Here is a 27,024-nt window from a genome sequence, read left to right as displayed (position 1 = left end):
TTAACAACAATTAATAAATAAAAACCTAAAAAAAACCCAACTACTTGGAAATTTTAAATTATACTTCTAAATAATCTATGGGTCAAAGAAGATATTAAAACCAAAATTAGGGACTTCCCTGGCAGTCCAGTGGTTAAGACTTCACACTCCCAATGCAGGGGGCACAGATCTGATCCCTGGTCAGGAAACTAAGATCCCACATGCTGCACAGCACAGCCAAAAAAACCCAAAAAACAACCAAAATTAGTAAAAAATGCCTAACTCAGTGCTAAGAAAGATATATTAAAGCTTGTGGGATGTAGCTGTAGCCTTATTTCATATGTAGAAAGTTCTTACTTTGCATGTATTAAGCAAAGACATAGTTCCTATATGCATTTAGGAGTTTCAGTTAACCTGGTACCTTGCAAAGCTAAGATTGCCTATATTAGCAGAGAGGCTGAAAAAAAAAATCAGTGGTTTTATCTATTGACAGATATCTATCTCTAGAGGTCAGAGAGGATAGCAAATGAGTGAAACAGAAAACAAGCACACAATAAAGGGAAAAAATCAACAAAGTCAAAAGTTGGTTCTTTGGAACGTCCCTGGTGGTCCAATGGTTAAGAATCCGCCTTCCAATGTAGTAGATGTGGGTTCGATCCCTGGTCAAGGAACTAAGATCCCACAGGCCACAGGGCAACTAAGCCTGTGCGCTCTAGAGCCTAAGCGCTGCAACCAGAGAGAAGCCTGCGTGCACCGCAACAGAAGATTCTGCATGCCGCAACAAAGACCCCGCATGCCGCAACTAAGACCTGACGTAGCCAAATAAATTATAAAATATTTTTAAAAGTTGGTTTTTTGAAAAGATTAATAAAATTGACAAACCCCTAGTAATACTTATTAGAGAAAACACAAATTACTATGAAATTTTTAGACATCAAAAAGACAAGAAGTTATGATAAACTTTATGCCAATAAATGTTACACTTAGCATGAAATGAACACATTTCTTGAAAAATACAAATAACCAACACTGAAAGATATAGAATATCCATACAGCGTCATGGATATTAAAGAAATGTAATCTATCATTAAAAATCTTTCCATAAAGAAAATCTCAAGTGCAGATGGTTTCACCAGTGGATTTTTCCAAACAGTTAAGAAGGAAACAACACCAAGGTTGTACAAGTGTCACAGTCAACGATAAAATATTGAAAACTTACTTTCTGAGGTTGAAAACAAGAAAGAGGGACTCCACTAGAGGTCCAGTGGTTAAGACTCCACACTTCCACTGCAGGGGGCGTGGGTTTGATCCCTGGTCAGGGAACTAATATCCCGCATGTCGCGGAGTGATGCCAAAAAAAAAAAAAAAAAAAAGAAGAAAGAGATAACCATTATCACCACTTCTATTCAACACTGTGCTGGAGGGCCTAGCTCTACTACAGCAAGTCAAGAAAAAGATATAAGAATAACCAGAAAAGAAAAAAGGTCATTATTTAGAGATGATATTATTATTAATACACAATATGAATATGTACCAAGAAAATTCAGAAGATTCTACAGAATAATTATTAGAATTAATAAGTGAATTTATCCAGGTTTCTGGATAAAAGGCTAATATATAACAATCAATTATATTTCTGTAAACTAGTGTTTTTTAAAAACACAACTTTGGGCTTCCCTGGTGGCACAGTGGTTAACAATTCTCCTGCCAATGCAGGGGACACGGGTTCCAGCCCTGGTCTGGGAAGATCTCATATGCCGTGGCGCAACTGAGCCCATGCACCACAACTACTGAGTCTGTGCTCTAGAGCCCACGAGCCACAACTACTGAGCCCACACGCCACAACTACTGAAGCCCACGCGCCTAGGGCCCGTGCTCTGCAACAAGAGAAGCCACCACAATGAGAAGCCCACGCACCACAACGAAGAGTGGCCGCCGCTCACTGCAACCAGAGGAAAGACCGCACACAGCAGCGAAGACCCAACACAGCCAAAAACAATAAGTAAATAAAATAATCAAATAAATAAATTAAAGAAAATAAAAACACAACTTCCAACAGCATTTTTTTAAAAAAAGAAAGAAATCTAACAAAAGATGTGCAAGACCACTACACTGAAAACAAGAAAACATTGAGAGAATTTAAGGGTCTAAATAAATTGAAGGACATACCATGTTCACAGGTTGGAGACTCATAGTAAAAATGTCAATTCTCTCCCAATTGATTTCTAGTTTCAAAGCTATCATAATCAAAATCCCACTCTTCTCCTTTTAGAGAGAAATTGACAAGCTGATTCTGAAATCCCTAGGGAACTACAAGGAGCCAAGAATAGTCAAAGCATAGTGGGAAGCAGCTGCAGAGCACAGGGAGATCAGCTCCGTGCTTTGTGACCGCCTGGAGGGGTGGGATGGGGAGGGTGGGAGGGAGGGAGATGCATGAGGGAAGGGATGTGGGAACAGATGTATATGTATGACTGATTCACTTTGTTATAAAGCAGAAACTAATAAAAAAATGCAAAAAAAAGAATAGTCAAAGCAACCTTGAAAAACAACAAAAATTGGAGGACTATACTGTAAAATACTAAGACCTGTTATAAAGCCATAGTAATTAACTGTACAAGTATAGTAACTAAAACTTACCAATGAAAAAATAGAGCCTAAAAAGTCACACACAAATAAGACTACTTTATTTATGACAAAGGCAAATTGCAGTGCAGTTGGGAAAAGACATTCTTTTAAATAAAAGACGCTGGGTCAACTGGATATCCCTATAGAAAATAATGAGTGTATCATGATCTCTAACTTTACACAACTCAACAAAAGTAAATTCCAAATAGAATGCAGCTCTAAATGTGAAAGTAAACAAACAAAAAACCATAGCAAAACATCTTTGTGTCCTTGAAGCAGGCAAATATTTTTTAAGCAAACACAAAAAGTACTAACCATAACCATAACAACAACAACGATAAATTGGACTGTATCAAACCTGTCATCAAAAGAAACTGAGAGTGAAAAGGCAAGCCAAAGACCAGAAGAAATCAACAATACCTACGCCCGATACCTAGAGAGAGATGTGACTGCTTGGTGGGGGGGTAGGGCAGGAAAACTGTAAGGCAGGAAAACTGTAAGATCTATAACTTCTCCAGGACAGGGAGGACATCTCAGATGTATCTGTATTCCCAGTTCCTGGGACAGGGCTTAGCACAGTTAGCACTTAGTTCATGACTATTGAGTGAAGGGCCTAACAGCAACAAGCAGTCAGTCAGCTGCAGACTCAGCAGAGGAGACAGGCGGCAAGTATGGTAAAGACTACTAGTTCCCACCCGATAGAGATCCACACCTCCACCCCCAATGATCTAGTCGATACAATCAGCTAAAGCCATTTCTGACCCTCACTTATAGCTAAGTATGGCCAAATGACTAAGTTCTGGTCAATGAGATCAGAGGAAATACTGTGTAGGGAATTCTAGAAAGGCTTCTTTCCTTTTTTTTTTGTCATCCACATGTGGCTTGCAGGATCTTAATTCCCTAACCAGGGATTGAACTCGGGCCCACGGCAGTGAAAGCATGGAGTCCTAACCACTGGACTTCCAGGGAAGTCCCTAGAAAGTTTTCTTAAAAGATGGAAGGTATGCCCCTTTTGTCCTCTGCCTTTCTTCCTCCTTCCTTCTGCCTAGATCATGGATGTGATAGTTGGATATCCAGCAACCATTCTGTGATCTTCAGAATAGAAACCACATGCTAAGGATGGCAAAGGAAAGAGAGAAGGAGACTGGGTCCTTGACAAGACTATGGAGTTGCCGTACCAGTCTTAGACTACTTCTGAATTTGTTTTTACAAGACAAAGAAATGAACTACTATCTTATTTAAGCAACGGTTATTTCTTATCTCTGTTTCTAGCAGCCAAACACAATTCCCACCTGGTAAGGTAAGAAAGAGACTGCAGGAACAAATTTATGGTCTAAGATGCCAACAAGCCATCTCAGTTATGCTTCAATTTAATGCTAAGAATAAAGTGTTTAGGATATTACACTGAAATTGGGGTGGTGGGGAGTGTAGGAAGCAAGACTGACCAAAGAATGAATCTACTCTGTGAAGGTGCACCACCATTACAGTTCAGACAGAGGGGTGTTTATAATAGTTCAGTACACTGACAAGATTTCATAATGCAGTACTATAATTTCTTGCCAACACTTGGGAGTTATGTTCTAGAAAAGTAATGTGGCTTACTGTGACTGGCCAAAACCAAATTATATGAAAATGAGAGGTTAGGAAAAATAAACAGTTTAATGGAAGATGTTAAATCAGCTGTTTAAAACCTGTTCAAATAAAAACCCAGTGAACTTTCTACAGATTAACCTCCTTCAAGGTTTCAGGAAACACTACTGTAGCACAATAGTTAGATAAGGCTGAATCTCCCACATATTATGCACATTATTCTACTTCATGAAGATTTTGAATCTGTCCTTCTTGGCTTGCTATTTAATGTCTTTGGTACTTGTGTTTTTACTTTTATTTGATAGATCCCAGCAAAAAATTTTAAATTCTTATAGTGACTGTGTCATTTTTTGGACTGTTGTTCATTCTTACATTAAGAAAACAGAAAATAATCTGATCTCTCTGTGGACTATTGTTATAGACTGAATTTTTGGGTCTCCCCAAAATATACTGAAATGCTAACTCCCAGTGTGATGGTATTAGGAGGTGGGGCCTTTGGGAGGTGATTAGGTCATGAGAGTAGTGCTCTCATGAATGGGATTAGTGTCCTTATAAAAGAGATCCCCAGAGAGCACTCTCACATGTTATAACACAATGAGAATGTAGCCATCTCGGAAATAGGAAGTGGGTCCCTAGTTGACACAAAATTTTCTGGCACCTTGATCTTGGACTTCCCAAGTTCAAGAACTGTGAGAAATAGAAGTCTGTTGTTTAAACCACCCAGTCTATGGTACTTTATTATAGCAGCCTGAATTGTCTGCGACAAAGGTCCTTTTCCATTTCTCCACTCCCTTGAATTTGGACTAGCTTGGTGAGTTGCTTTGATCATCAGAATATGGTGGAAGGGCTGTTATATAGTTTCAAAGCCTAATCCTCAGAGGCCTTGCAGCCTTACAGCTTCCACCTTCACCTTTTTTAGAATGCTACCCTGAGAATGCCATGTAAGGATGCCAGACTAGCCTACCAGAGGATGAGAAACCACACTGAGAAGAACTGAAGCACCTTAATGGACAGCCAGCACCATGTGCAAACATGTGGGTGCAGACATCTTGGACCTTTTAACTCAGTCAACCCTCCAGGTGGATTCAGCTACATGAGACAGCCAAGTGAAACCAATAAAGGAACAATTTAGCCAACCTACAGAATCATGAAAAATTACAATAAATCTTTTTGTCCTGAGTCATTTAATTTTGCGGTAGTGTTTCAGGCAGCAATATCAAATAAACTTTAAGATAACACTTAAAATAACAGCTTCTTGAAGGTGAGAACACTCGCTTGAGATTTTTCTGTTTTTATCTTTAATTCATATGTTATAGCACCCTGGAAGCCATGCCGACTCCAATGCTTCTTTCCACTACGACTGAAAAAAAGAAATTAATGTATGAAAATACAATGGGGAGCCATTAAAAATTTTTGTATGAAGTGAGTAATATGTAATAGGCACTTTAGAAAGAGAACTCTGGTTACACTGTAGAGTGGACCACAGGGAGGAAAGACCTATGAGGGCAGAGTGACCAATATGAATACTGCTGGAATAGTCCTAGTGAGAGGCTTAGTAAGAGGTTAGAAGGCTAGACTATCATTACTACTGCTGCTGCTGCTACTATTATTTGCATTATATATTTATTTTATTTGTTTTAATAGAATATCACCTTGGTGACATTTTTTTTAATTTTTATTTTTATTGAAATATAGTTGATTTACAAAGTTGTGTTAGTTTCAGGTATACAGCAAAGTTATTCAGTTTATATATGTGTGTGTATATATACATATATATATATTCTTTTTCAGATTTTTTTCCATTATATGTTACTACAAGATATTGAGTATAGTTCCCTATGCTATACAGTAGGTTCTTGTTAGTTATCTATTTTATATATAGTAGAGGTATTATGTATTTATGACGAACCAAGCAAGTACTATAACTAGAACCTCATATGTGTTTGCTCATTTAATCCTTAATACAACCCTTTTAAAAAATTTTTTATTTCGAAATAATTACAGACTCATAAGAAGTTCCCAAACTACGTGCCAGGAGGTCCCATGTATCCTTTGCCCAGTTTCCCCCAATCGTAACATCTTGCATAACTATAGTAAAATATCAAGATCAGGAAACTGACATTGGTATAGTCCACAGAGGGTTACTCAGATATTACCAGTTTTACAAGCACTCATTTGTCTGTGTATGTGTGTGTAGTTCTATACAATTTTATAACAGATGTAGATATGTGTAACTACCATCACAATCAAGATACAGAACTGTTCTATCACCGAGAGGCTCCCTTGTAGCCACCCACTCCCTTCTCCCTGATCCTTAACTCCTGGCAAACACTACTCTGCTCTTCATCTCTATAATTTTGATATTTCAAGAGCGCTATATAGAGGAAATCATACAGTATGTAACCTTTTGAGAGTGGCTTTTTTCACTTCAGATCCATCCTAGTTGTTGCATGTATCAATAACTCATTCTTTTTATTGCTGCACAGCATAAACGTGCCAGTTTGTTTAACCATTCACCTGTTGAAGAACATTTGGGTTGTTTCCAGTTTTTGACTATTAGGAATAAAACTGCTATGAACATTCAGGTACAGGTTTTTGTGTGAATGTAAGTTTCAATTTCTCTGGAATAAATGCTCAATAGTGCAACTGCTGGACTGTACAACTCTGTTTTTAAAGAAACTGAAGCTATAAATGGTGGAGCTGGGATTCTAATCTAGACAATCTGCCTCTAGGTCCTAACTCTTCACACTATTTCCAGTGGTTGTAGAAATTGAGAGAAGTAAATAAAAAGGCAGAGTCAACAGAATATAGCATTGCTCAGATGAGGGGTATATGAATAAAGTGTCAAAGATAACACCAGGTTCCAGCTTCAGCACGTTAGATAGATGACAAAATATGAATTCACTTTTTTTTTTTTTTTTTTTTTGCGGTACGCGGGCCTCTCACTGTTGTGGCCTCTCCCGTTGCGGAGCACAGGCTCAGCGGCCCTGGCTCACGGGCCCAGCCGCTCCACGGCATGTGGGATCCTCCCAGACTGGGGCACGAACCCGTATCCCCTGCATCGGCAGGTGGACTCTCAACCACTGCGCCACCAGGGAAGCCCACGAATTCACTTTTATATATACTGTATTTGAGGTATCTGCAGGTCATCCTCAACTAGCAAGCAATTAGGTTTATAGAATAGGAACCAGAGATTAAGAAAAGGCTCTGGATTAGAGATTGATTTGAGTAAATAACATCAGAGGGACAGGGTACAGAATGACAAAGAGATTTGACAACAGATCCATGAAGAACAGAAACATTCATTTCCTCTAGTTTTTTCCCACAAACAATAAAACAGTAGGTACTGTGAGACTGCAAATTCATATTAACTTTAGATATTACAGCACATCATGTCTACCATATGAGTTTTACAATCATAGTATAACGTATAAAGTATAAAGGGAGTAATATACGCTCCCCCCACTCCCTTTTTCATTTAAAAAGAAAGAACTACAAAAGGAATACCTGCTGATTAAAAAACCTTAATACTACTCCATATGATACTATAGTGATTATATGTCATCATACATTTGACCAAACCCATACAATGTACAACACCAAAACTGAACCCTAATGTAAACTATGAACTTTGGGTGATAATGTGTCAACGTAGGCTCATCAATTGTGACAAATGTACTACTCTGTGGGAGATATTGATAATGGGGGGGGGGTCTATGCATATCTGAGAGGGTTTATGGGAAATCTCTGTCCTTTCTACTCAATTTTGCTGTGAATCTAAAACCCGCTCTAAAACGTCCAGTAAACAAACAAACAAAAACAATTAAGCCTCAGTACAAAAGAATATGTAAAAAGCATAAGTTTCACTCCCCACTCAGCATCCAACTCCCTCCACCCATTTTTCAAAAAAATGTATGGGGAGGGCTTCCCTGGTGGTGCAGTAGTTGAGAGTCTGCCTGCCGATGCGGGGGACGCGGGTTCGTGCCCCGGTCCGGAGGATCCCACGTGCCGCGGAGTGGCTGGGCCCGTGAGCCGTGGCCGCTGGGCCTGCGCGTCCGGAGCCTGTGCTCCGCAGCGGGAGGGGCCGCAGCAGTGAGAGGCCCGCGTACCGCAAAAAAAAAAAAAAAAAAAAAATGGGCAATTTAAGGAGGTAAACTGACAAATCTTAGTAGCTAAATAAGAAGCAAGCAATATCAAGAGTCAAGGGATAGGGACATCCCTGGTGGCACAGTGGTTAAGAACCTGCCTGCCAACGAAGGGGACAAGGATTCAAGCCCTGGTCCGGGAAGATCCCACATGCCACGGAGCAACTAAGCCCGTGCGCCACAACTACTGAGCCTGCGCTCTAGAGCCTGCAAGCCACAAGTACTGAGCCTGTGTGCCACAACTACTGAAGCCGGTGCACCTAGAGCCCGTGCTCCACAACGAGAAGCCACTGCAACGAGAAGCCCGCACACCGCAACGAAGAGTAGCCCCCACTCGCCGCAACTAGAGAAAACCCATGCAAATAAATAAATAAAATTGAAGAAAAAAAAAGAGTCAACGGATAATGTCAATTACACCTCAATGAAAAAAAGCCAAGGATTCATAATGACAAAAGTGATAGATAAGTTTGATTCTAACCTTTTTTGAAGTTCAGTTTTTGGAACAGAACAAAGTAACTATTATGTAATCCATGCTTTGCCATTTAACAATTTAAGTGCCACTTACCATATTTTATGACCACATTTTTGGCAGTTGTATTTCAAACTTAGAAAGAACTATAATCCCATAAGTAATCAAAGTCACACCCTTAATATATTACATAATTGAGTTTTTTACTCCTTTCTCCAAAATTAAAGCCTATTCATTTACTTTTTCTCGTAATTGTCTCCATGGCAGACAAATACCCAAACAGAAAGTCTAGGATTCATAAGAATATACCATGAATTTCTAAACAGGACCTGTGTCAAAGTCAACACATTCACAATTTCAATTTTTAATATATATTATTTGTTTACAAAAAGATAAATGTATACCTTCATCATATCATAGTAATATTGCAAAAAAACCTTTTATCAAGAAAACTTCCAATTCTAGTTTAATTTAGTACTAGATAGCTTTCAGAGACATTGAGAGAACAGGTACAAGTAAATATCTGTGCAAAGCACAGGTCTGAATTATGAAAGAAATTAGCTTGGTTTATGTAAAGCAGCTAAGTGCCAAGTAAAAAGTAATCCCAACCAAAACATTCAGCACAATTTTTATTTCTGGCAACTTTAGCTCCCGATTAGAAAATCCATCATCCCAGCTATGACATTAAATGGTGAAAATTTATTGAGCTATAATATATTGATAGATTTAGAAGCCCTTTTTCTCAAGCTAAAACTACTGTTCTGGTTCACACCACAGTGTGAGAGCCTTGAATTAGATCAATGATTCTCAAGTAGAAGCCCGTCATAAACCATATCATCCAGAGAATTTTTTTTCCTTCAAAATATATCTGCCTCCCTTCATATTCCCCCTACCACTAAGATTCTGCAGGGAAGTGGAGATGATATAACGGATATGCATGTGTGCCTTTTTTTTTTAACTCCTAGATTATTCGGATACACATGTAACTCTCTTGGAGTCACTCATTTTTATGGAGAATACCTGAATTAGGTCCAACTCTATTTTTTAACATTGTATCAACAGCAGGCAAAAAGAGCAGAGCTACACAGTGATAAGAGCACAGCAGAAAGCTCTGCAGGTAAGGGGCTGTACTAATAGCAGCCCTAATCTTTCTGTGCCAGCTCCCTCCAGAATCCATTATATATTTTAGACAATGACAAATGTTCAGTTCATCATCCTGAGAAAAGCACACTGTCTACCAGTCAGATAAAAATGTAAAAAGAAGCTATTTGGGACATCAAAAAAACTAAGCCACAGAAAAAGAAAGACAAAAATTCCTCTATTGTTTAAAAGAACATAACAAAGCATTAAAAGAACAATAACAAAGTATTATGTTGTGCAGCTGTTAATTTGTTTGGAGACTTTCTGCCCATGTTTTATCATTTTAGTTTTTCATTATGTAGCATTGATTTTTCTATTACAAAATTCAGTCAAGCTGAAAATCTTAACCATTCTAGAACCTAATAAACTACAATAAGATGACAAAACTGTATTAAAAAACAATCAAATAATCCTAAATCCATATCGCATGTCAAGATAGCTTAAGAGTTGGATTAAAAAACAAGCTTTCAAAGCCCATTTTAGGGCAAACAATTATACTTCCTTACAGTCATTGTTTCAAATTCCTTATAAACAATACTGAAGTGTATCAGAAAAGAGAATTTCTAATCATGTATAAATAATCAGCCAATTATTATTATATTCTAATTTGGACTAGCATTCCTTAAATCACTTGGTAATTTCCTACTCAATGTTCAACTTTATTGCATTCTACAAGGACACCTACTGGTCATTCAAAATCAGCCATTAGTTCTCTAAGACAACTCTAGTAGGCTGGTTACATAATAAGAAGAGACACATACATACACACACAGAGACACATATACCCTGCATGAAAGCAGAGATTTGTTCACAGGTACTCACACTACAGAACTGCACCTAAAACAGAAGCAGAACTGTTCTTTGGACTGAGAGTATTATTCTTGCCAAAAGATAAAACGACCAAGAATGAAACACCAAGTATCAAAATTTTTATCTGAAACACTGATAAATATCTCAGTATGCTAAATATTTCAAAACGAACTCTAATGATCCAGCTCTCTTTACCAAATGACATGTGGAAAAAAAACTTTTTTCAATTTAGTTTCTGGGATACACTAATATAAATTATCAATAATAGAAAACAAAATCACATTTTAGAAAGTTTTTCTGACATGTAGTATTAAAATAAGCTCAGGAAAATGATACACTTGCTAATAAATACTACATGAGTCTTTATCTTCTAAGCTAAAGGCAACATTTCCATCAGCTCACATTTTAGAAATTTATAACACTTCCTTTAAAACTGCTTTCCAGTGAGCTATAAAATCAAGTTTTTAACATAGTCTGTCATTCCATAATACACACTGAATGGAATTCCTATTTTAATTCTGTATTTCATTGTGCAAATAATGAATTATAAAAACTTAGAAAAAACAGGATAATCTACAATTAATTATGTCTGTAAATACATTTTACCTCTACCGGAGAGGTTCAAAGAACATACTTTTTAAACCTAAGAAATAAATAATTCAAACTGGTTTCTCAGACTCATAGAGCAAATCGCTTAAAAAGACGACTCTCCCCCCACCAAAATCAGACCACCACCTAATTTTCACAGTCTCTAACACCCACAATATTTAGGGGGTAAAAAAATCTACCAACTAATCTTCTAGTCATTTTCCAACTTGCACTTACCTCCTACTATAGATTTTTGAGAGTCTCCACTTTCCTGAAGATTAAAAGAAAAAAAAAAGATTTGTAGTCAGCCTTGACCCTCAAAACAAATAAATTCACGAACTACAGAACGTGAACCTGGCCACGCTCATCTCAGACTAACACATCTCTCAACCCAAGTCCATATTTGGGATAAGCTCTTCGTGACTACTCTATCCTTCATGCTTCTTCGCCCACAGAGCCTGCCGGGGTACAAAACAGTCAAACAAACGAAAAAACTATCCTCACACATCAAGAGACTGCAAGACCTCCTCTTCCAGGAGGGGCAACCTGGTTGTTTGCGTAAATAACGGCCAAGGATTACGTAATATACAGCTACGAAGACTTTCAAGGATCTGGCCGCCAATGAATATCTTTCTTCTCCGCTTCCTCCGTTCCCACCCTGAGAAACGGCCCTAAGAAGAAGCAAGCCCTAGGATTTCTCAGGTGCCTGCAATGCCGCGCGTCCTCTTCTCTCTCGGAGCTCCGTGCAAGGAATTCTTCCAGCCCTCACGACGCCGTCTTGCTCCGGCCTCTCTCCCGTCTCCGCCGGCGCCACCGCAGCCCCCCACGCCTGAGGCCCCTACGTCGCCCCGCAGGGCTCAGCCTCCATCCGCCTCGGCTGCCTTCTCCTCACGACCCTCCCAAGCTGCTAGCTGGTCTCCTAGAGGTTCCGAAACCACCAACACCCAACTCCCCGGCTACCGCCTTCCCAGACCACCCTCGGCAGATCCCCTCTATAGTTCCTGTAGCCGGAGAAGAAGAAAATCCCCCCTATCTGGCACTCCGCGTCCCCCAGAGGTAGCGCCGCCGCCTACCTGTCACCCCTCTGCCTCCGGCTTCTTACCGCCACCGCCTCCCGCAGCAGCCTGCCAACTGCAGCGCAACAATCGGCCCTCCCATTGGGTGATTCCACGCTCCAACAACAGCACCGCTGATTGGCAGCAGTATGCCCGCGGCCCTCCCCCTGTGCAGAGTCTAAAGATTCCGGTCTCCTAGGAAGGACCACGTCGCTTCTTCCCCTCCCTCTGTCCTCCACGGTTTCTCTTACCTCGGTCAGACTCCGGATGCACAGATGTGCGGGGAAAATGTCCACTTCCAGCCTCCTTCATGTCACCTCCACCTGGTCCAGGAATCAGTGACCCAGGACCAGAATGTTAAATTTCTCCTCTGCTTTCCTGCCGTAAGGTACTCGAGGTGACAACTTCCGTTTCCGGTTGCCTCCGGCTGGTGCGTTCAATCTTGAGTGTCCTGAGAGGTCAGATTGCTGTCAGGTAAATAGGGGAGCTGGTGGTAGATCTCTTGATCGGGAATGAGAATGAGACTCTACTCCGGGGATTGTCGAAAAGGAGAGACTAAATAGAGAAGGATGATGAGAATGAGTAGCTCAAGAGGGAAGGAGATCGAAGAACTAGCAGGAGAGAACTATGGAGTCCTGGAGTAGTGAGGGGTGGTTGTAGAAGGATGCTGTGAGGATCGCTGTGGTGGTTAAGTCCAGATGCTTTTTTTCCTCCTGCGTCACCCGCAACACCCCCCGCCCCGTGTTTTTTTGGTTTATCTTTGAGTCGAATGAAGGCACAACCGCACTCAAATCGAAAATTTGTAAAATAGGAATACTTGTAATGCCTACCTCACGAGCATTTATAGTACAGTTTTAAATAAGATTTTTCTGGTATGAAAGTTTATGACACAATGTTAAAAGGGTACAAAGTAACATCAGTTTTTCGTGTGATTACTATTCAATTGCATATACGCGGATACAGGGATTGGAAGGGACACTAAAGGGGAAAACAGTTAATTTGTCTTTTATTTTCTAATGTTCTTATGGTACAGTTTTTTAAATGAGGAGAAATTGGGATATATACTTCAAAGTCTTCGGTAAACTGTGAAATTACATATAGTGTAAGCGGCATTTCCCTTTTATTTCCTTCTTAGGGAAAGTATGCCAACACTGTTCCTGCACTAGAGCCAGCTCCCGTTAGTGGAGGTTGATATCCAACAAACTTGTAGGTTCACTCCAAACATAGGTAGATAGAAGGAGGTGAAAAAAAATTCATGATTACATGTTCTTTCCTTGTTGAACTTATTTCCTTGCTGTTCTTGTTTGAAAAGCTCTGAAAGGGAAATAATCACCTCTTGTTGAGTCCTTGGCACGATTTAAGTCACTTTATCTAATTTTAGTTTTTATTGTGAAGTATACATAACAGAAGGCTGTATAAAACATAAGTACTTTTTTTTTTTGCGGTATGCGGGCCTCTCACTGTTGTGGCCTCTCCCGTTGCGGAGCACAGGCTCCGGATGCGCAGGCTCAGCGGCCATGGCTCACGGGCCCAGCCGCTCCGCGGCATATGGGATCCTCCCGGACCGGGGCACGAACCCGTATCCCCTGCATCGGCAGGCGGACTCTCAACCACTGCGCCACCAGGGAGGCCCCATAAGTACATTTTTAAGAATTATAATTAAGCAAACACTTGATCACCACCCCTCAGGTTAGGAAATAAAGCATTGCCAAAAACTTAAATATGCATTCTCAGCAGAGGTGATTGCCTTTTAAGGAGGTAAAAACTGGTTCTTGTTGGGTGGGGATGAGAGGGCAAAAAAGCCCTTAGATAATACAATAGTTTGTGGCCTTCCAAAGAGCCATAGTACATAAACTGTGGTATTAAATTTTCATGTGGAGGGGTAGGGTGAGAACATGATGAGGGGGAAAAAAAGGTCTTAAGAAAGCACCTTTGGGGTACAGTAATTACGTTGAAAAACGCTGCCTTAGAAGCTCCCTGAATGAGTTTCTGTGTTTCCTTCTCCTCCAGCAAGAGGTAACCAGCATCCTAACTTGTAGTAATCATTTACTTGTTTCACTTAAACTTTTTTCCTAGAAAATGAATTGTTAGGTTTTTCCATTTATATAAATGGGATTCAAAGTGTGTGTTTTTTTCTAACTCGCCCCTTGCTCATTCTTATATTTGTGAAATTCATTCATACTTTTGCATGTTGTTTTTCATTGTGTAATATTCCATAATTAATCCATTCCATAGTTGGACATTTGAGTTGTTTACAGTTTGGGGCTAGCATAAATAATATGGCTAGAAAGATTTTTTTTTTCATTGTGTGTTTGGCATTCTTGTTGAATTTTTATTTTAACAGTTTTTCCGCCTGATTCTCTAGCTTTTTTTTTTTTTTTTTTTTTTTTTTTTTGGCTGCGTTGTGTCGTCGTTGCTGCACGCAGGCTTTCTCCAGTTGTGGCGAGCCGGGGCTACTCTTTGTTGCTGTGTGTGGGCTTCTCATTGTGGTGGCTTCTCTTGTGGAGCGCGGGCTAGGTGCATGGGCTTCAGTAGTTGCAGCACACAGGCTTCAGTAGTTGTGGCATGCGGACTCTAAAGCGCAGGCTCATTAGTTGTGGTGCACGGGCTTAGTTGCTCCGCGGCATGTGGGATCTTCCCTGACCAGGGCTCAAACCCATGTCCCCTGCACTGGCAGGCAGATTCTTAACCACTGCGCAACCAGGGAAGTCCCTATCTATCTGCCTGTTGATTATAAAATATATCTGTTATACAGATGCAAGAGTTTCTCTAGAGCAGTGCTGTCTAGTGCAAATATAATACAAACCAAATATGTTATTTAAAAATTTCTAGTAGCCATATTAAAAAGGAGGGAGACGCAAGAGGGAAGGGATATGGGAACAGATGTATATGTATAACTGATTCACCTTTTTATAAAGCAGAAACTAATATACCATTGTAAAGCAATTATACTCCAATAAAGCTGGAAAAAATAAATAAATAAACATTCATATGCAAAAAAATTTTTTAAATTAAAAAAATTTTAAAAAGGTAAAAAGAAACATAAAATTAATTTTAATAATGATTTTATCTGAGTGTATATATTCAAAATATTATAATTTTAAGGTGTAATCAGTATTAAAAGTTATTAATGAAATATTTTACATTTTCTTCATGCTGTCTTCAAAAGTGATGTTTTACTCTTACAGAATATGCTGTTTCCATAAATGCAAACACTTGATCTGCATTTATATTTCATAAAATTTACAGTTGATAAAGCAGCTTTGCATGCCCAGTTTGTACCAAAGACACTTTAAAATTTTCCAATAACTGGTTTGAAAATCCATTTTGAAATTTAAATTAGTTAAAATTAAATTAAAATTTTTAGATCCTCAGTTGCATAGGCCACATTTAGGGAGCTAGTGGCTACCATATTGGACAGTGCAGATCTAGAGTATATATACAGTACATATGACTGGAATTGCTAGGCCGTAAGGTATTCAAATGTTTAACTTTTCTAGGACATACCAAACAGTTTTTTACAGTGGTTTTGTTAAATCACATTCTCACCACCTGGTTGTGAAAGTGGAAGGCATATCATCACAATGTGTTTTCCCCAATTTTCACAATTTTGCAAGGTAGGTTTTAGCCTCATGTTATATGAAGAAACTGAAGTTGAGCAAGATTTAAATGATTTGCACAGGATTTTACAGCTATTAATGGTGCATTCAGGGTTTGATGCCAGATCTGTACAGCACCAAAGTCTGCACTTCAGTAGGATTCCAAACTCTTCCTTCAAGTGATCAGGATATCATTGTTTGATTTATGGCTATTCTGAAGTAGAAATAATTTTTAAGAGAAAATGAAGCTTCCCTAAAAATAGTGTTGTTCAACTTTTTGTTCTTCTTGAAAAGTCATTAAAATATTTAGTAAATGCCTATGAAGGGACTCTTACTGAAATATTTTAATCAGATAGAAGAGAAAATACATTGAATTTATTAAAGGAAATTTGTTTAGGAGAAATGAGTATAGGTATACTTTCATGGTTTTTTTTTTCAAAGATATATCTTCCAAATTACTTAATATTTTGAGCATAGTAGTATTGTAACTTTGAGATAGCTTTCATACCATGGTAACATTTCAATTTTCATTTTCAAAATCAAGCTATTTAATCAAAAATTTTTGACCTTTGTTTTGTATTCTCTTCCAAGTACATTGATACTCAAGTACGTTTAATGTTCTAGAATTGACATTTGCCAAAATAAGGGTTTTCTTGTAATCTAAAGATTTTTGGAATGAAACATTATTTAAAAAATATTTTTTGGAAAACATAGTTAGAAGAAGACAACACTATATCATTATAATTAAATGCTTCTAGAAGTCTTTCTTTTGTGATAATGTATTGAATCTCAAAAGTCAGACTGAAATCTGAAACCATAATTTGTTTCCTTTATATTATTGAATCCACCAAATAATAATGAAATAATGGATTAAATGTTTCATTCAAAGTTGTGAATGTTGTAGTTTTAACTTGTGTTTGGTAGGTGTTCATTTTTATTCTCTTTTAAATGTGAAAATCATCAACATAATGTTTTTTGATATCTTAACATGTCTATAAATAAAAATATTAAGTGTTGGCTAATTTGTCAGAATTACTATGTACAGTTTTGTCCCCCATATTCTGGGAACTATTGTTTAATGAAATGAGCACTTCACATAATGTGTCTTTAGTATACACTATCTAATAATTACCTCTGTCTTCTAAAATTCAGTGTAAGAATCCTGCCTTATTACTGGACTTGTTTATAGTTATAAATGAAGACAAAATGGTAATAATTATTTGGTTTGGTTTTATTTCTGGAAAGCAGTGATTCTAGAATTGCTACTGCTAACCTTATACAAATTACAGTATAGCATTATTAATTCATACCCTGTTAATTTGAAATTCATAACAATATAACTGGGGACTGAGCTCAAGTTTATTTTTGTGTTATCTATAAAAGTAACACTAGAAAACTGGAATCTTTATATACCCATTGGGGTATATTTTATTAAAGCAAATTTATCGATTAAAAAGGGGTCCTAAGGACTCTGTTAATGGAAGAGTATGTTAAAAAAAAGAATACTTAATATATGTATATCTGTATCAGTTTGCTGTACACATGAAACTAACACAACATTGTAGATCAACTATATTTCAATAAAATTTTTTTTAAAAAAGTCTCTGTTGATCTACGTCAAGAGTTAGCAAACTAGGGACTTCCCTGGTGGTGCAGTGGTTAAGAATCCGCCTGCTAATGCAGGGAACATGGGTTCGAGCCCTGGTCCAGGAAGATCCCACATGCCGCGGAGCAGTTAAGCCTGTGAGCCACAACTACTGAGCCTGCGCTCTGGAGCCCGTGAGCCACAGCTACTGAAGCCCATGCACCTAGAGCCTGTGCTCTGCAAAAAGAGAAGCCACTGCAATGAGAAGCCCGCGCACTGCAACAAAGAGTAGCCCTTGCTCGCCGCAACTAGAGAAAGCCCGTGCACAACAATGAAGACCCAATGCAGCCAAAAATAAATAAATAAATAAATTTATTTTTTAAAAAAAAAGAGTTAACAAACTACAGCCTGCTGGCCAAATTCAGCCCATTGCCTGTTTTTATGTGGCCAATGAGTTAAGAAGGGTTTTTACAGATGAACATTTGCAATCAATTTGATACTAAGGAACACTAAACTTTGAGCCCCAGTTAAGCAAAATGTTATCCCCCAAAAAAGGAATTGTATTTTTTCATCAGAAGACTTGTATTATAAAAAATTATACTCAGTTGTTATATTTTGAATTTTATCAATAAATATTTATGGAAATTTGTTTTTTCTCCTGTTATATAAAGTACCTACATAATAACCTTGATTTTACCTCTTGGCCAACAAAGCCTAAAATATTTACTATGTGACTCTTTACAGAAAAAGTTCACGTGATCCATATGTATTAACCACAGTAACACCGCATTTTTAAAGAATCATCTGAAGAAAGCACGTAACAAAGCAGTATGTACAACATTTTTGTAACAGATATTCATGCATTATGAAAGACTGAAAAGAAGGAAACAGTATTGCTTAAAAGTTAGGAGCAAGGGCTCTGAAATGAAACTGCAATGTTCAAAACCCAATTGTACCATTAACTATTTTTGTTGCCTTCAGAAAGTTACTTATTTTCTTGGAGCCTCATTGTCTTCATCTATAAAATGGGGATAATAGTAATTTAAGTTCAAAGAGTTGTTTTAGGAATAATGTGGAGTCAAGACAGTTAAAGCACTTTATCATAGTGCACCTGGCACATAAGGCATGATAAATATTTGCTATTATTATAATGAAGAAAGAAACCAAATAGTAAATGGTTATCTCTTAGTGATGGGATTACTGATTATTTTTCTTTTTTATATTTTGCATATGTATATTTCCAAACTGTGAACAGGTACTAGTTATGTAAAGAGACACTGTTTTATAAAATTTCTTAGCTTCGAATTTTCAAGTATTTATATTGCTTTTCTTTTTAAAACATTAAATTTTTACCTTAAAACATAAATAGTAAACTTGGGTATTTGATATCCACAATATATGTATTTCTCCCTTAAATTAATCTTTTCCTGTAGACATGGCCCATGGACATGGACATGAACATGGTCATAGTAAAATGGAACTTCCAGATTATAAACAATGGAGTATAGAAGGGACACCATTAGAAACTGTCCAGAAGAAGCTGGCTGCACGAGGGCTAAGGGATCCGTGGTGCCGGTAAGAATAATTAAATAATTTAAATAGAACTTATCCTAGAGAAGCAGTATCTATGTTCCTTTTCAATGTATTCTCTTTTTTAAAAAATCATTGAAAATGGCCTTTTACATTTAAGTTTTAAAATCAGCTTTATTAAAATACCACTTATATATAGTAAAATTCACTCCACTTTAAATGTATCATTCCATGAGTTTTGACAGATGTGTGCAGTTACGTGTGGAGTTACATGACTACCACCACAGTCATGGTGCAGAATATTTCTAGATACCAAAAAGTTCCCTGATGATCCTTTGCACTCAGTGCTATCCTACCCCTGGTTCCTGGCAACCCTTGATCTGCTTTTTCAATTAGAATCATACAGTCTGTAGTCTTTTGTTCTGGCCACTTTCACTTATCATAGTGCTTTTGAGACATGTACATTGTTAACTTATATCCATAGTTCCTTCCTTTTTTATTGCTGAGTACTACTCCAATGTATGCATATACCTCATTTTGTTTACTGTTCAGCAGTTGATGACCATCTGGCTTGTTTCCAGTTTTTGGCTACTATGAGCAAAGTTGCTTTAAACATTCAAGTACAAGTGTATGTGAACATATGCTTTCATTTCTCTTGGGTAAATACCTAACAGTGGGATTTCTGAATCATTTGAAAAGTGTATTTTTTTAAATAAAAACTGCCAAACTGTTTTACAAAGTGGCTGTACTATTTTGCATTCCCACCAACAATGCATGAGAATTTCAATTGCTCAATGTCCTCATCAGTACTTAGTATTATCAGCCTTTTAATTTTAGCCATTCTAGTGAATGTGATAGTAATATCTCTTTGGGTTTTAATTTGCATTTCCATGAAGAATGAAGATCACGAGAATCTTTTCATATGCTTATTTGTCTATTTTCTTTGGTGCAATGTTTATTCAGATCTTTTGCCCATTCTATTTATCAGAGTGTTTGTCTTTTATTGAATTATGAGTTGTCTATATATTTTTAATATAAGTTCTTTATCAGATAAAAGTTTTGCAAATGTTTTTCCCAGAGTGTGGCTTATCTTTTCATTTTCTTTTCTTAAAATAAATTTATTTATTTGTTTGTTTGTTTGTTTGTTTATTTTTGGCTGCATTGGGTCTTCATGGTTGCACGCAGGCTTTCTCTAATTGCGGTGAGCGGGGGCTACTCTTCATTGCGGTGCACAGGCTTCTCATTTCGGTGGCTTCTCTTGTTGCACAGCACAGGCTCTAGGTGCGCAGACTTCAGTAGTTGTGGCACGCAGCCTCAATAGTTGTGGCTTGCAGGCTCTAGAGCACAGACTCAGTAGTTGTGGCGCACAGGCTTAGTTGCTCTGCAGCATGTGGGATCTTCCTGGACCAGGGATCAAACCCATATCCCCTGCATTGGCAGGCAAATTCTCACTGCTGTTCCACCAGGGAAGTGCCTCTTTTCATTTTTTAAATGATGTCTTTAAAAGAGTTTTAAATTTTGCTGAAGTCCCAATTTAGCATTTTTTTCTTTTATGGTTTGTGCTTTTTGCATCCTAAGATTTTCTCCTAATCTTCTTCTGGAAGCTTTTATAGTGTTCTTTCTTACATTGAGGCATATGATCCATTTGAGTTAATTTTTATGCATGTGAGGTAAGGATGAAGGTAAATGTTTTTGCATATGGACCTCCACTTGTTCTAGCACCATATATTAAAAGACTGTCTTTCCCCATTAATTGACTTTGACACCATTGTCAGAAGTCAGTTGACAATATCTGTACAGTCTATTTCTGGATTCTTTTCTGTTACCTTGATCAATATATCTATTTTATGTCAATATCACACTGTCTTCAAATCAGGTAGTATAAAATAAGATGTCCAACTTTAAAAAAAATTGTTTTAGCTATTCCAAGTTCTTGTATTTATATTTAAATTTTAGAATGAGCTTTTTAGTTTTTATAAAAAGCCTGCTTGGAATTTAATTGGGATCACCTTGAATCTTTAGCTCAATTGAGGATAACTGCTGTCTTAACAATATTGTCTTCCAGTCCATGGACAGTTTAGATCCTCTTTAATTTTCTCAGCAGTGTTCATACAGTCTTATACATATTTTGTTCAATTTATCCTGACTTATTCCGTATTTTTTATGCTATTGTAAACAGTATTTTTAAACTTCAGTTTCCAGTTGTTCATTGCTAATATATAAAAATATAATTGCTTTTTATATATTGAATTTGTATCTTGTTACCTTGCTAACTTTTTAGTTCTAGCAGGTGTTTCTTACAGATTCCTTAGAATTTACTTCATAGAAGATCATTTCGTCTACAAAGGCGTTACTTTTTTTTTCGATCTATAACCTTTTAATTTCTTTTTCTTGCATTATTGCATGGGCTAACACTGCTAGTATAATGTTGAATAAAAGTGGTGTATTTGAACATCCTAGCTTTATTCCTAATTGGGGAAAGCATTCAGTCTTTCATCATTAAGTGTAATGTTAGTTGTAGGATGTTCAGAGATGCCTTTCATCAAGTTGAGGAATTTCTCTTCTATTCCTGGGTTACTATGAGTTACTATTATTATTGTTATTGTTACTAATAGGTGTTGAATTTTGTTAAATGCTTTGTCTACATCTATTAAGACACTCACCTCTTTTTTTATTCTGTTAATATGGTGAGTTAATTTTATTCATTTTCAGATGTTATACCAATCTTGCATTCTTTTGAGGTAAACCCTACTTCATCGTGATATATTATCCTTTTAAATATTACTGCATTCAATTTTCTAAAATTTTGTTAAGAATATTTGCATCTATGTTGATGAGGAATATTAATCTGTAGTTTCCTTCTAATGTCTTTGCCTGGTTTTGGTGTCTTAAATTAGATTTCATTAGCTTTCATAAGTCAGATTTTTAGAGTTAAGTGGGTTTTGTTCTTTAAAGCATGATTTTTTCCACTCATTTATCCTTACCTGTGAGAGAAGACTTCTTTTCACTAGAGCGCTCTGATTTGTTTCCTTCTCTGTTCAGGATACTCAAAAGAATGATTGCCAGAGCACGAAATTAGTCTACTAAAGTTCTGGCTTCTATGACAGGGAAAATCAATGATCCTCTTGAATAGTAATAGTATTATCGAGTGTTACGTACTCTCTGTGCCAAAATACATCATACATTACTCTGTTTAATCTTTATTATAATGCTATAAGGTAAATAGTAACCATTAATCATTATTGAGTAGAAGAAACAGGCCCCAACAGGTTAAGTAACTTGCTGAGCCTAAGTTGTGTATCTAGTATGGCAGAGCAAAGATTAATACCCAGGTCTCTTAACTTCCTCTTTCCATGAAGCTGTAATGACTAGTATGAGCAAAGCTACGCAACTGACCTGTGATGGATAGGCCAAGGTGAGCCTTGGATTTGAGAATTCTGTAAAATCCTGAGTACTATGACTGTGAAATATGAAATCATCAAGTGTTTTTTCTTGTATTTCATGTACGAAATGTGGGCATATAGATCTAATTATCTTATGTCAAAGAAAGTTTCCTATTGTGATCCACTTAGATTATCTTATATAAGGTTGCATTTAAGTCTGTTAGAAAGATGAAATCAAATATATTTTACTCAATGAATGTATGTAAGTCATATGTGAATATAATTTTCCCCTTTTTTTTTTCCTCTAGCAATGAAGCTTGGAGATACACAGGTGGCTTTGCAAATAATGTTTCCTTTGTTGGTGCATTATTAAAAGGATTCAAATGGGGATTTGCTGCATTTGTGGTAGCTGTAGGGGCTGAATATTACCTGGAGTCCCAGAAAAAAGATAAGAAGCATCACTGAAGATAATACCTGGAATTATCTTTTAATGTCTTCTTAACTCTCTTATAAAAAGAAGATTTCTTCACTGTAGCCTACTCATCTGTGTGTTTGTCCCTTAAAGAATACTAGTAAGATTTAATAAAGAGAACATGTACCAGTCTGCTTTGTCATTCTTTAAAAAAAAAAGTGTCAGGCTTCCCTGGTGGCACAGTGGTTGGGAGTCCGCCTGCCGATGCAGGGGACACAGGTTCGTGCCCCGGTCCGGGAAGATCCCACATGCCGTGGAGCGGCTGGGCCCGTGAGCCATGGCCGCTGAGCCTGCGTGTCCGGAGCCTGTGCTCCACAACGGGAGAGGCCACAACAGTGAGAGGCCCGCGTACCGCAAAAAAAAAAAAAAAAAAAAGTGTCTCCAGCCATATCAGATTTGGTTTGGAATACTTGGGGGGTTGAGGACTGGCAGCAGTACATTCTGCAAATAGCAGACAGCCAGCATATATTTGAACAAATGGGTATGTTCTAATAGTTTTTTTAATTTTTAAAATTTTGATAAAATTTGCCATCTTGTTTTTAAGTGAACAGTCAGTGACATTAAATATATTAATAATGTTGTGCTACCATCACCACCACCATCTGTCTCCATAACTCTTTTCATCTTTTAAAACTGAAAGTCTATGCCCATTAATTAGTAACCCCTCATTCTGCCTTCCCCTCAGCCTCTGGCAACCATCATTCTACTTTCTGTCTCTGTGATTTTTGACTAAGTACCTCATATAAGTAGAATCATTCAGAATCTGTCTTTTTGTGACTGGCTTATTTCATTTCACTTCACATAATGTCCTCAAGGTTCATCTGTGTTGCGTGGGTCAGAATTTCCTTTCTTTTTAAGGCTGAATAATATATTCCATTTTATGTACATACCACATTTTGCTTATCCATTCATTCATTGATGGACACGGGTTACTTCCACATTTTAGCTGTGTGAATAATACTGCTATGAACACAGGTGTACTCTAACAGATTTTTTTTTTTTTTTTTTGGCTGCACCTTGTGGCATGTGGGATCTTAGTTTCCCAGTCAGGGATTGAACCTGTGCCCCCTGCCATGGAAGCATGGAGTCTTAACAACTGGACCACCAAAGAAGTCCCCAGATTTTTATTTTTAATTTTTAAAATATTTTTAACAATATTTATTTATTTATTTGGCTGTATCAGGTCTTAGTTGCAGCACGTGAGATCTTCATTGCAGCATGCGGAATCTTTCCTTGCGGTGTGTGGGCTTCTCTCTAGTTGTGTTCAGACTCCAGAGCGTGTGGGCTCAGTAGTTGTGGCACATGGGCTCTCTAGTTGTGGTGCATGGGCTCTAGAGTGCACAGGCTCAGTAGTTGCAGCACACGAACTTAGTTGCCCCGTGGCATGTGGGATCTTTAGTTCCCTGACCAGGGATCGAAACTGCATCCCCTGCATTGGAAGGCTGGACCACCAAGGAAGTCCCCAGATTTTTAAAAAATAAATTTATTGATTTATTTTTGGCTGCATGGGGTCTTCATTGCTGTGCATGGGCTTTCTGTAGTTGCAGAGAGCGGGAGCTACTCTTCGTTGCAGTGCACGGGCTTCTTATTGCGGTGGCTTCTTGTTGCAGAGCACAGGCTGTAGTCACGTGGGCTTCGGTAGTTGTGGCTCACGGGCTCTAGAGCACAGGCTCAGTAGAGCATTCTTTTCAAATGAACATGGAACATTTACCACAACAGACTATATTCTGGGCCATAAAACTGTTTAAGAGGATTGAAACAACACAAAGTATATTCTTAGACCATGAAGAAATTATACTAAAAATAACATCTGAAAAATCTACAAGTATTTGGAAATTGGGCAGCACACTTGTAAATACCCCTGCCCAAAAAAGTCTAGGTATATTAGAAAATATCTTTAACTGAATAAAATGAAAACACAAATAGCAAAATTTGTGACATGCAGCTAATAAGATTGATCTCTAGCTAGACTGATGAGAAAAAAGACACAAATTAGGAATACTAGTAATGAAAGAAGAGACATCGTTACAGATCCCTTAGAGACATTAAAACAACAATGAAACAATAATATTTATTGGCAACTTTATGCAAATAAACTTTGATGAAATTGACTACATCCTTATGAGACAAACTACCAAAGCTCACTAAAGAAGTAAATAACCTGGGGCTTCCCTGGTGGCGCAGTGGTTGAGAGTCCGCCTGCCGATGCAGGGGACACGGGTTCGTGCCCCGGTCCGGGAAGATCCCACATGCCGCGGAGCGGCTGGGCCCGTGAGCCATGGCCGCTGAGCCTGCGCGTCCGGAGCCTGTGCTCCGCAACGGGAGAGGCCACAACAGTGAGAGGCCCGCGTACCGCAAAAAAAAAAAAAAAAGTAAATAACCTGAATAGCCATATATATATTAAAGAAATTGAATCTCTGGTTAATTGTAAATTCATTTGCTGGGTTAGGTAGCAAAAAGATGGAAAGTGCAGTGCTTCATACATTAATAGTAGAGAATAACAGTAGTTTTGTTCTCAAATCTTAGAATTGATTTTTCTTATCCATCAATATTTGCTGGAAACAAGAAGTAAAGTTTTCCTTATATCTTAATTTGAAAATTATTGCCTGAATACCTTAGGAGTTGCAAAGCATACAAACGACTGTCATCTTAGCTGTTGCCATTACTTGAATTAGAACCAATTAAGTGTGATACGCGTTCTTAAAATAACCAAAGTACATTTGAGAGTAATGCTAATTATGTGTCTGCTAGCCTCATGAATAAGCATTGTAGATGATTATTAAAAGGGTTATTAGCCCTTTTCTGTATGTTGGCCAAGTTCATAGTAAAGTAACAAAACCTAAGATGGCATAGCTAGTAAGTTCTAGAGTTAGATTTGAATCCAGGTCGGACTCCACAGCCCATAGTTACCACTAAATTATGTTACCTATCATGTTGTATCTGATAACTACTATAAGATGCCATAAAATTATCGTTTGGGATCTTTTCTCAGCGCTACTTTCTAATTACGCTTGAAGTAAACAGTAGGGATTTTTAAAAATCTAAAATATGGCATGTAATATTTTATGAAAAAGAAAATAATGAATACAGTCATTTTACTGTATACTTGTACTTTGAAGGGAACTCTGTTTTGATACACCTAATGAAACAGATTTAGACTTTTTTTTAAAGTAACATGAGGATTTTGGAGGGACAAGTTGGCACAGAAAATCTGTACAAAGACAAAACCATGGAAAGAATAAGAATTTATCCAAGTGGGCAATTAATATGATGGAAGAAACAAATTAGAAGAAAATAAAAAAGGGAAAGAAGGGGTTGTAGGATTATGGACCTGATGGAAGCAGCAGAGACAAGCAGAACGTGCACAATAGGATGTATTTACAATCATCCACTCGCTGCTTCAACCAAATATAGACCTTAATGATACTGTGAAAAGGAAGGTACTTTACATTGGGTTTTAACACAGTCAGTCTACATATTAACATAGATTTAAGTTTGGAGAGAGAGGACATTGGCAAGGCTTGCTTGGTTAGGGACTAGATAAAACTATTCCAGTAGAAATAACTTGAGTCTTACCCTTCATTCTTCTCTTTCTCTTTCCTATCACTGATCATATTTGTCATTTTTCTTTTTAAAAATTTGGGTATCAGAGACTAGACAGACATTTTCTAACATGGTGTTTCCCCAAATGAGATACACACAACTCATGGGATGTGCGAGACTATGCATTGATGTGAGAAAGAGAATAAATTTAAACATTTATTTTCATGTTTAATAAAAATTAATTCAATTTTGCTAATGTTTAAGGTACAGACAGTGAGGTTTTCCCTTATTTGGTGGCTACCAAGTGATCACATAGAATTGTTGGTAACTAAGGTATCCTGAGGGGAAAGTGGGAGTTCTGCTCTCCAAAGGGGAGAACAAAGGGACTATTCAGTGGATTGCTACAGATTGTACTTTATATGTACTTGGTTCTTGGAATTTATTATCTACTAGTTTTACTAAACTAAACTTCGTGAAGTGGGTAAGTGCCTTAAAAAGATTTTTTACAAAG

At 37.6% G+C, this 27,024-nt stretch overlaps 2 protein-coding genes across 2 annotated transcripts in view; one reads left to right on the top strand and one right to left on the bottom strand.

Moving 5' to 3' along the window:
- HYCC2 (hyccin PI4KA lipid kinase complex subunit 2) overlaps positions 1–12,441 on the bottom strand; it is a gene marked incomplete at its 3' end in the record, with an annotated part of 61,325 nt that extends 48,884 nt beyond the window's left edge. The window contains exons 1-3 of the mRNA XM_079710101.1: positions 12,420–12,441; positions 11,584–11,617; positions 1,199–1,302 (exon numbers count right to left, since the gene is read on the bottom strand). The remainder of the gene's footprint in view (positions 1–1,198; positions 1,303–11,583; positions 11,618–12,419) is intronic.
- A 383-nt stretch (positions 12,442–12,824) lies between these two features.
- On the top strand, positions 12,825–23,099 carry NDUFB3 (NADH:ubiquinone oxidoreductase subunit B3). Its single transcript, XM_079710202.1, has 4 exons — positions 12,825–12,875; positions 18,330–18,413; positions 19,019–19,160; positions 22,807–23,099. The coding sequence occupies exons 3-4, from the start codon at positions 19,021–19,023 to the stop codon at positions 22,961–22,963; spliced, it is 297 nt and encodes a 98-aa protein (XP_079566328.1). The 5' UTR covers positions 12,825–12,875; positions 18,330–18,413; positions 19,019–19,020; the 3' UTR covers positions 22,964–23,099.
- The last annotated feature ends 3,925 nt before the right edge of the window (positions 23,100–27,024 follow it).

The sequence above is a fragment of the Hyperoodon ampullatus genome (assembly GCF_949752795.1).
Source record: "Hyperoodon ampullatus genome assembly, chromosome: 8".
NCBI lineage: Eukaryota > Metazoa > Chordata > Mammalia > Artiodactyla > Ziphiidae > Hyperoodon > Hyperoodon ampullatus.
Note: the sequence above shows the minus strand (reverse complement) of the source record. Positions and strands in the feature narration are given on the sequence as shown.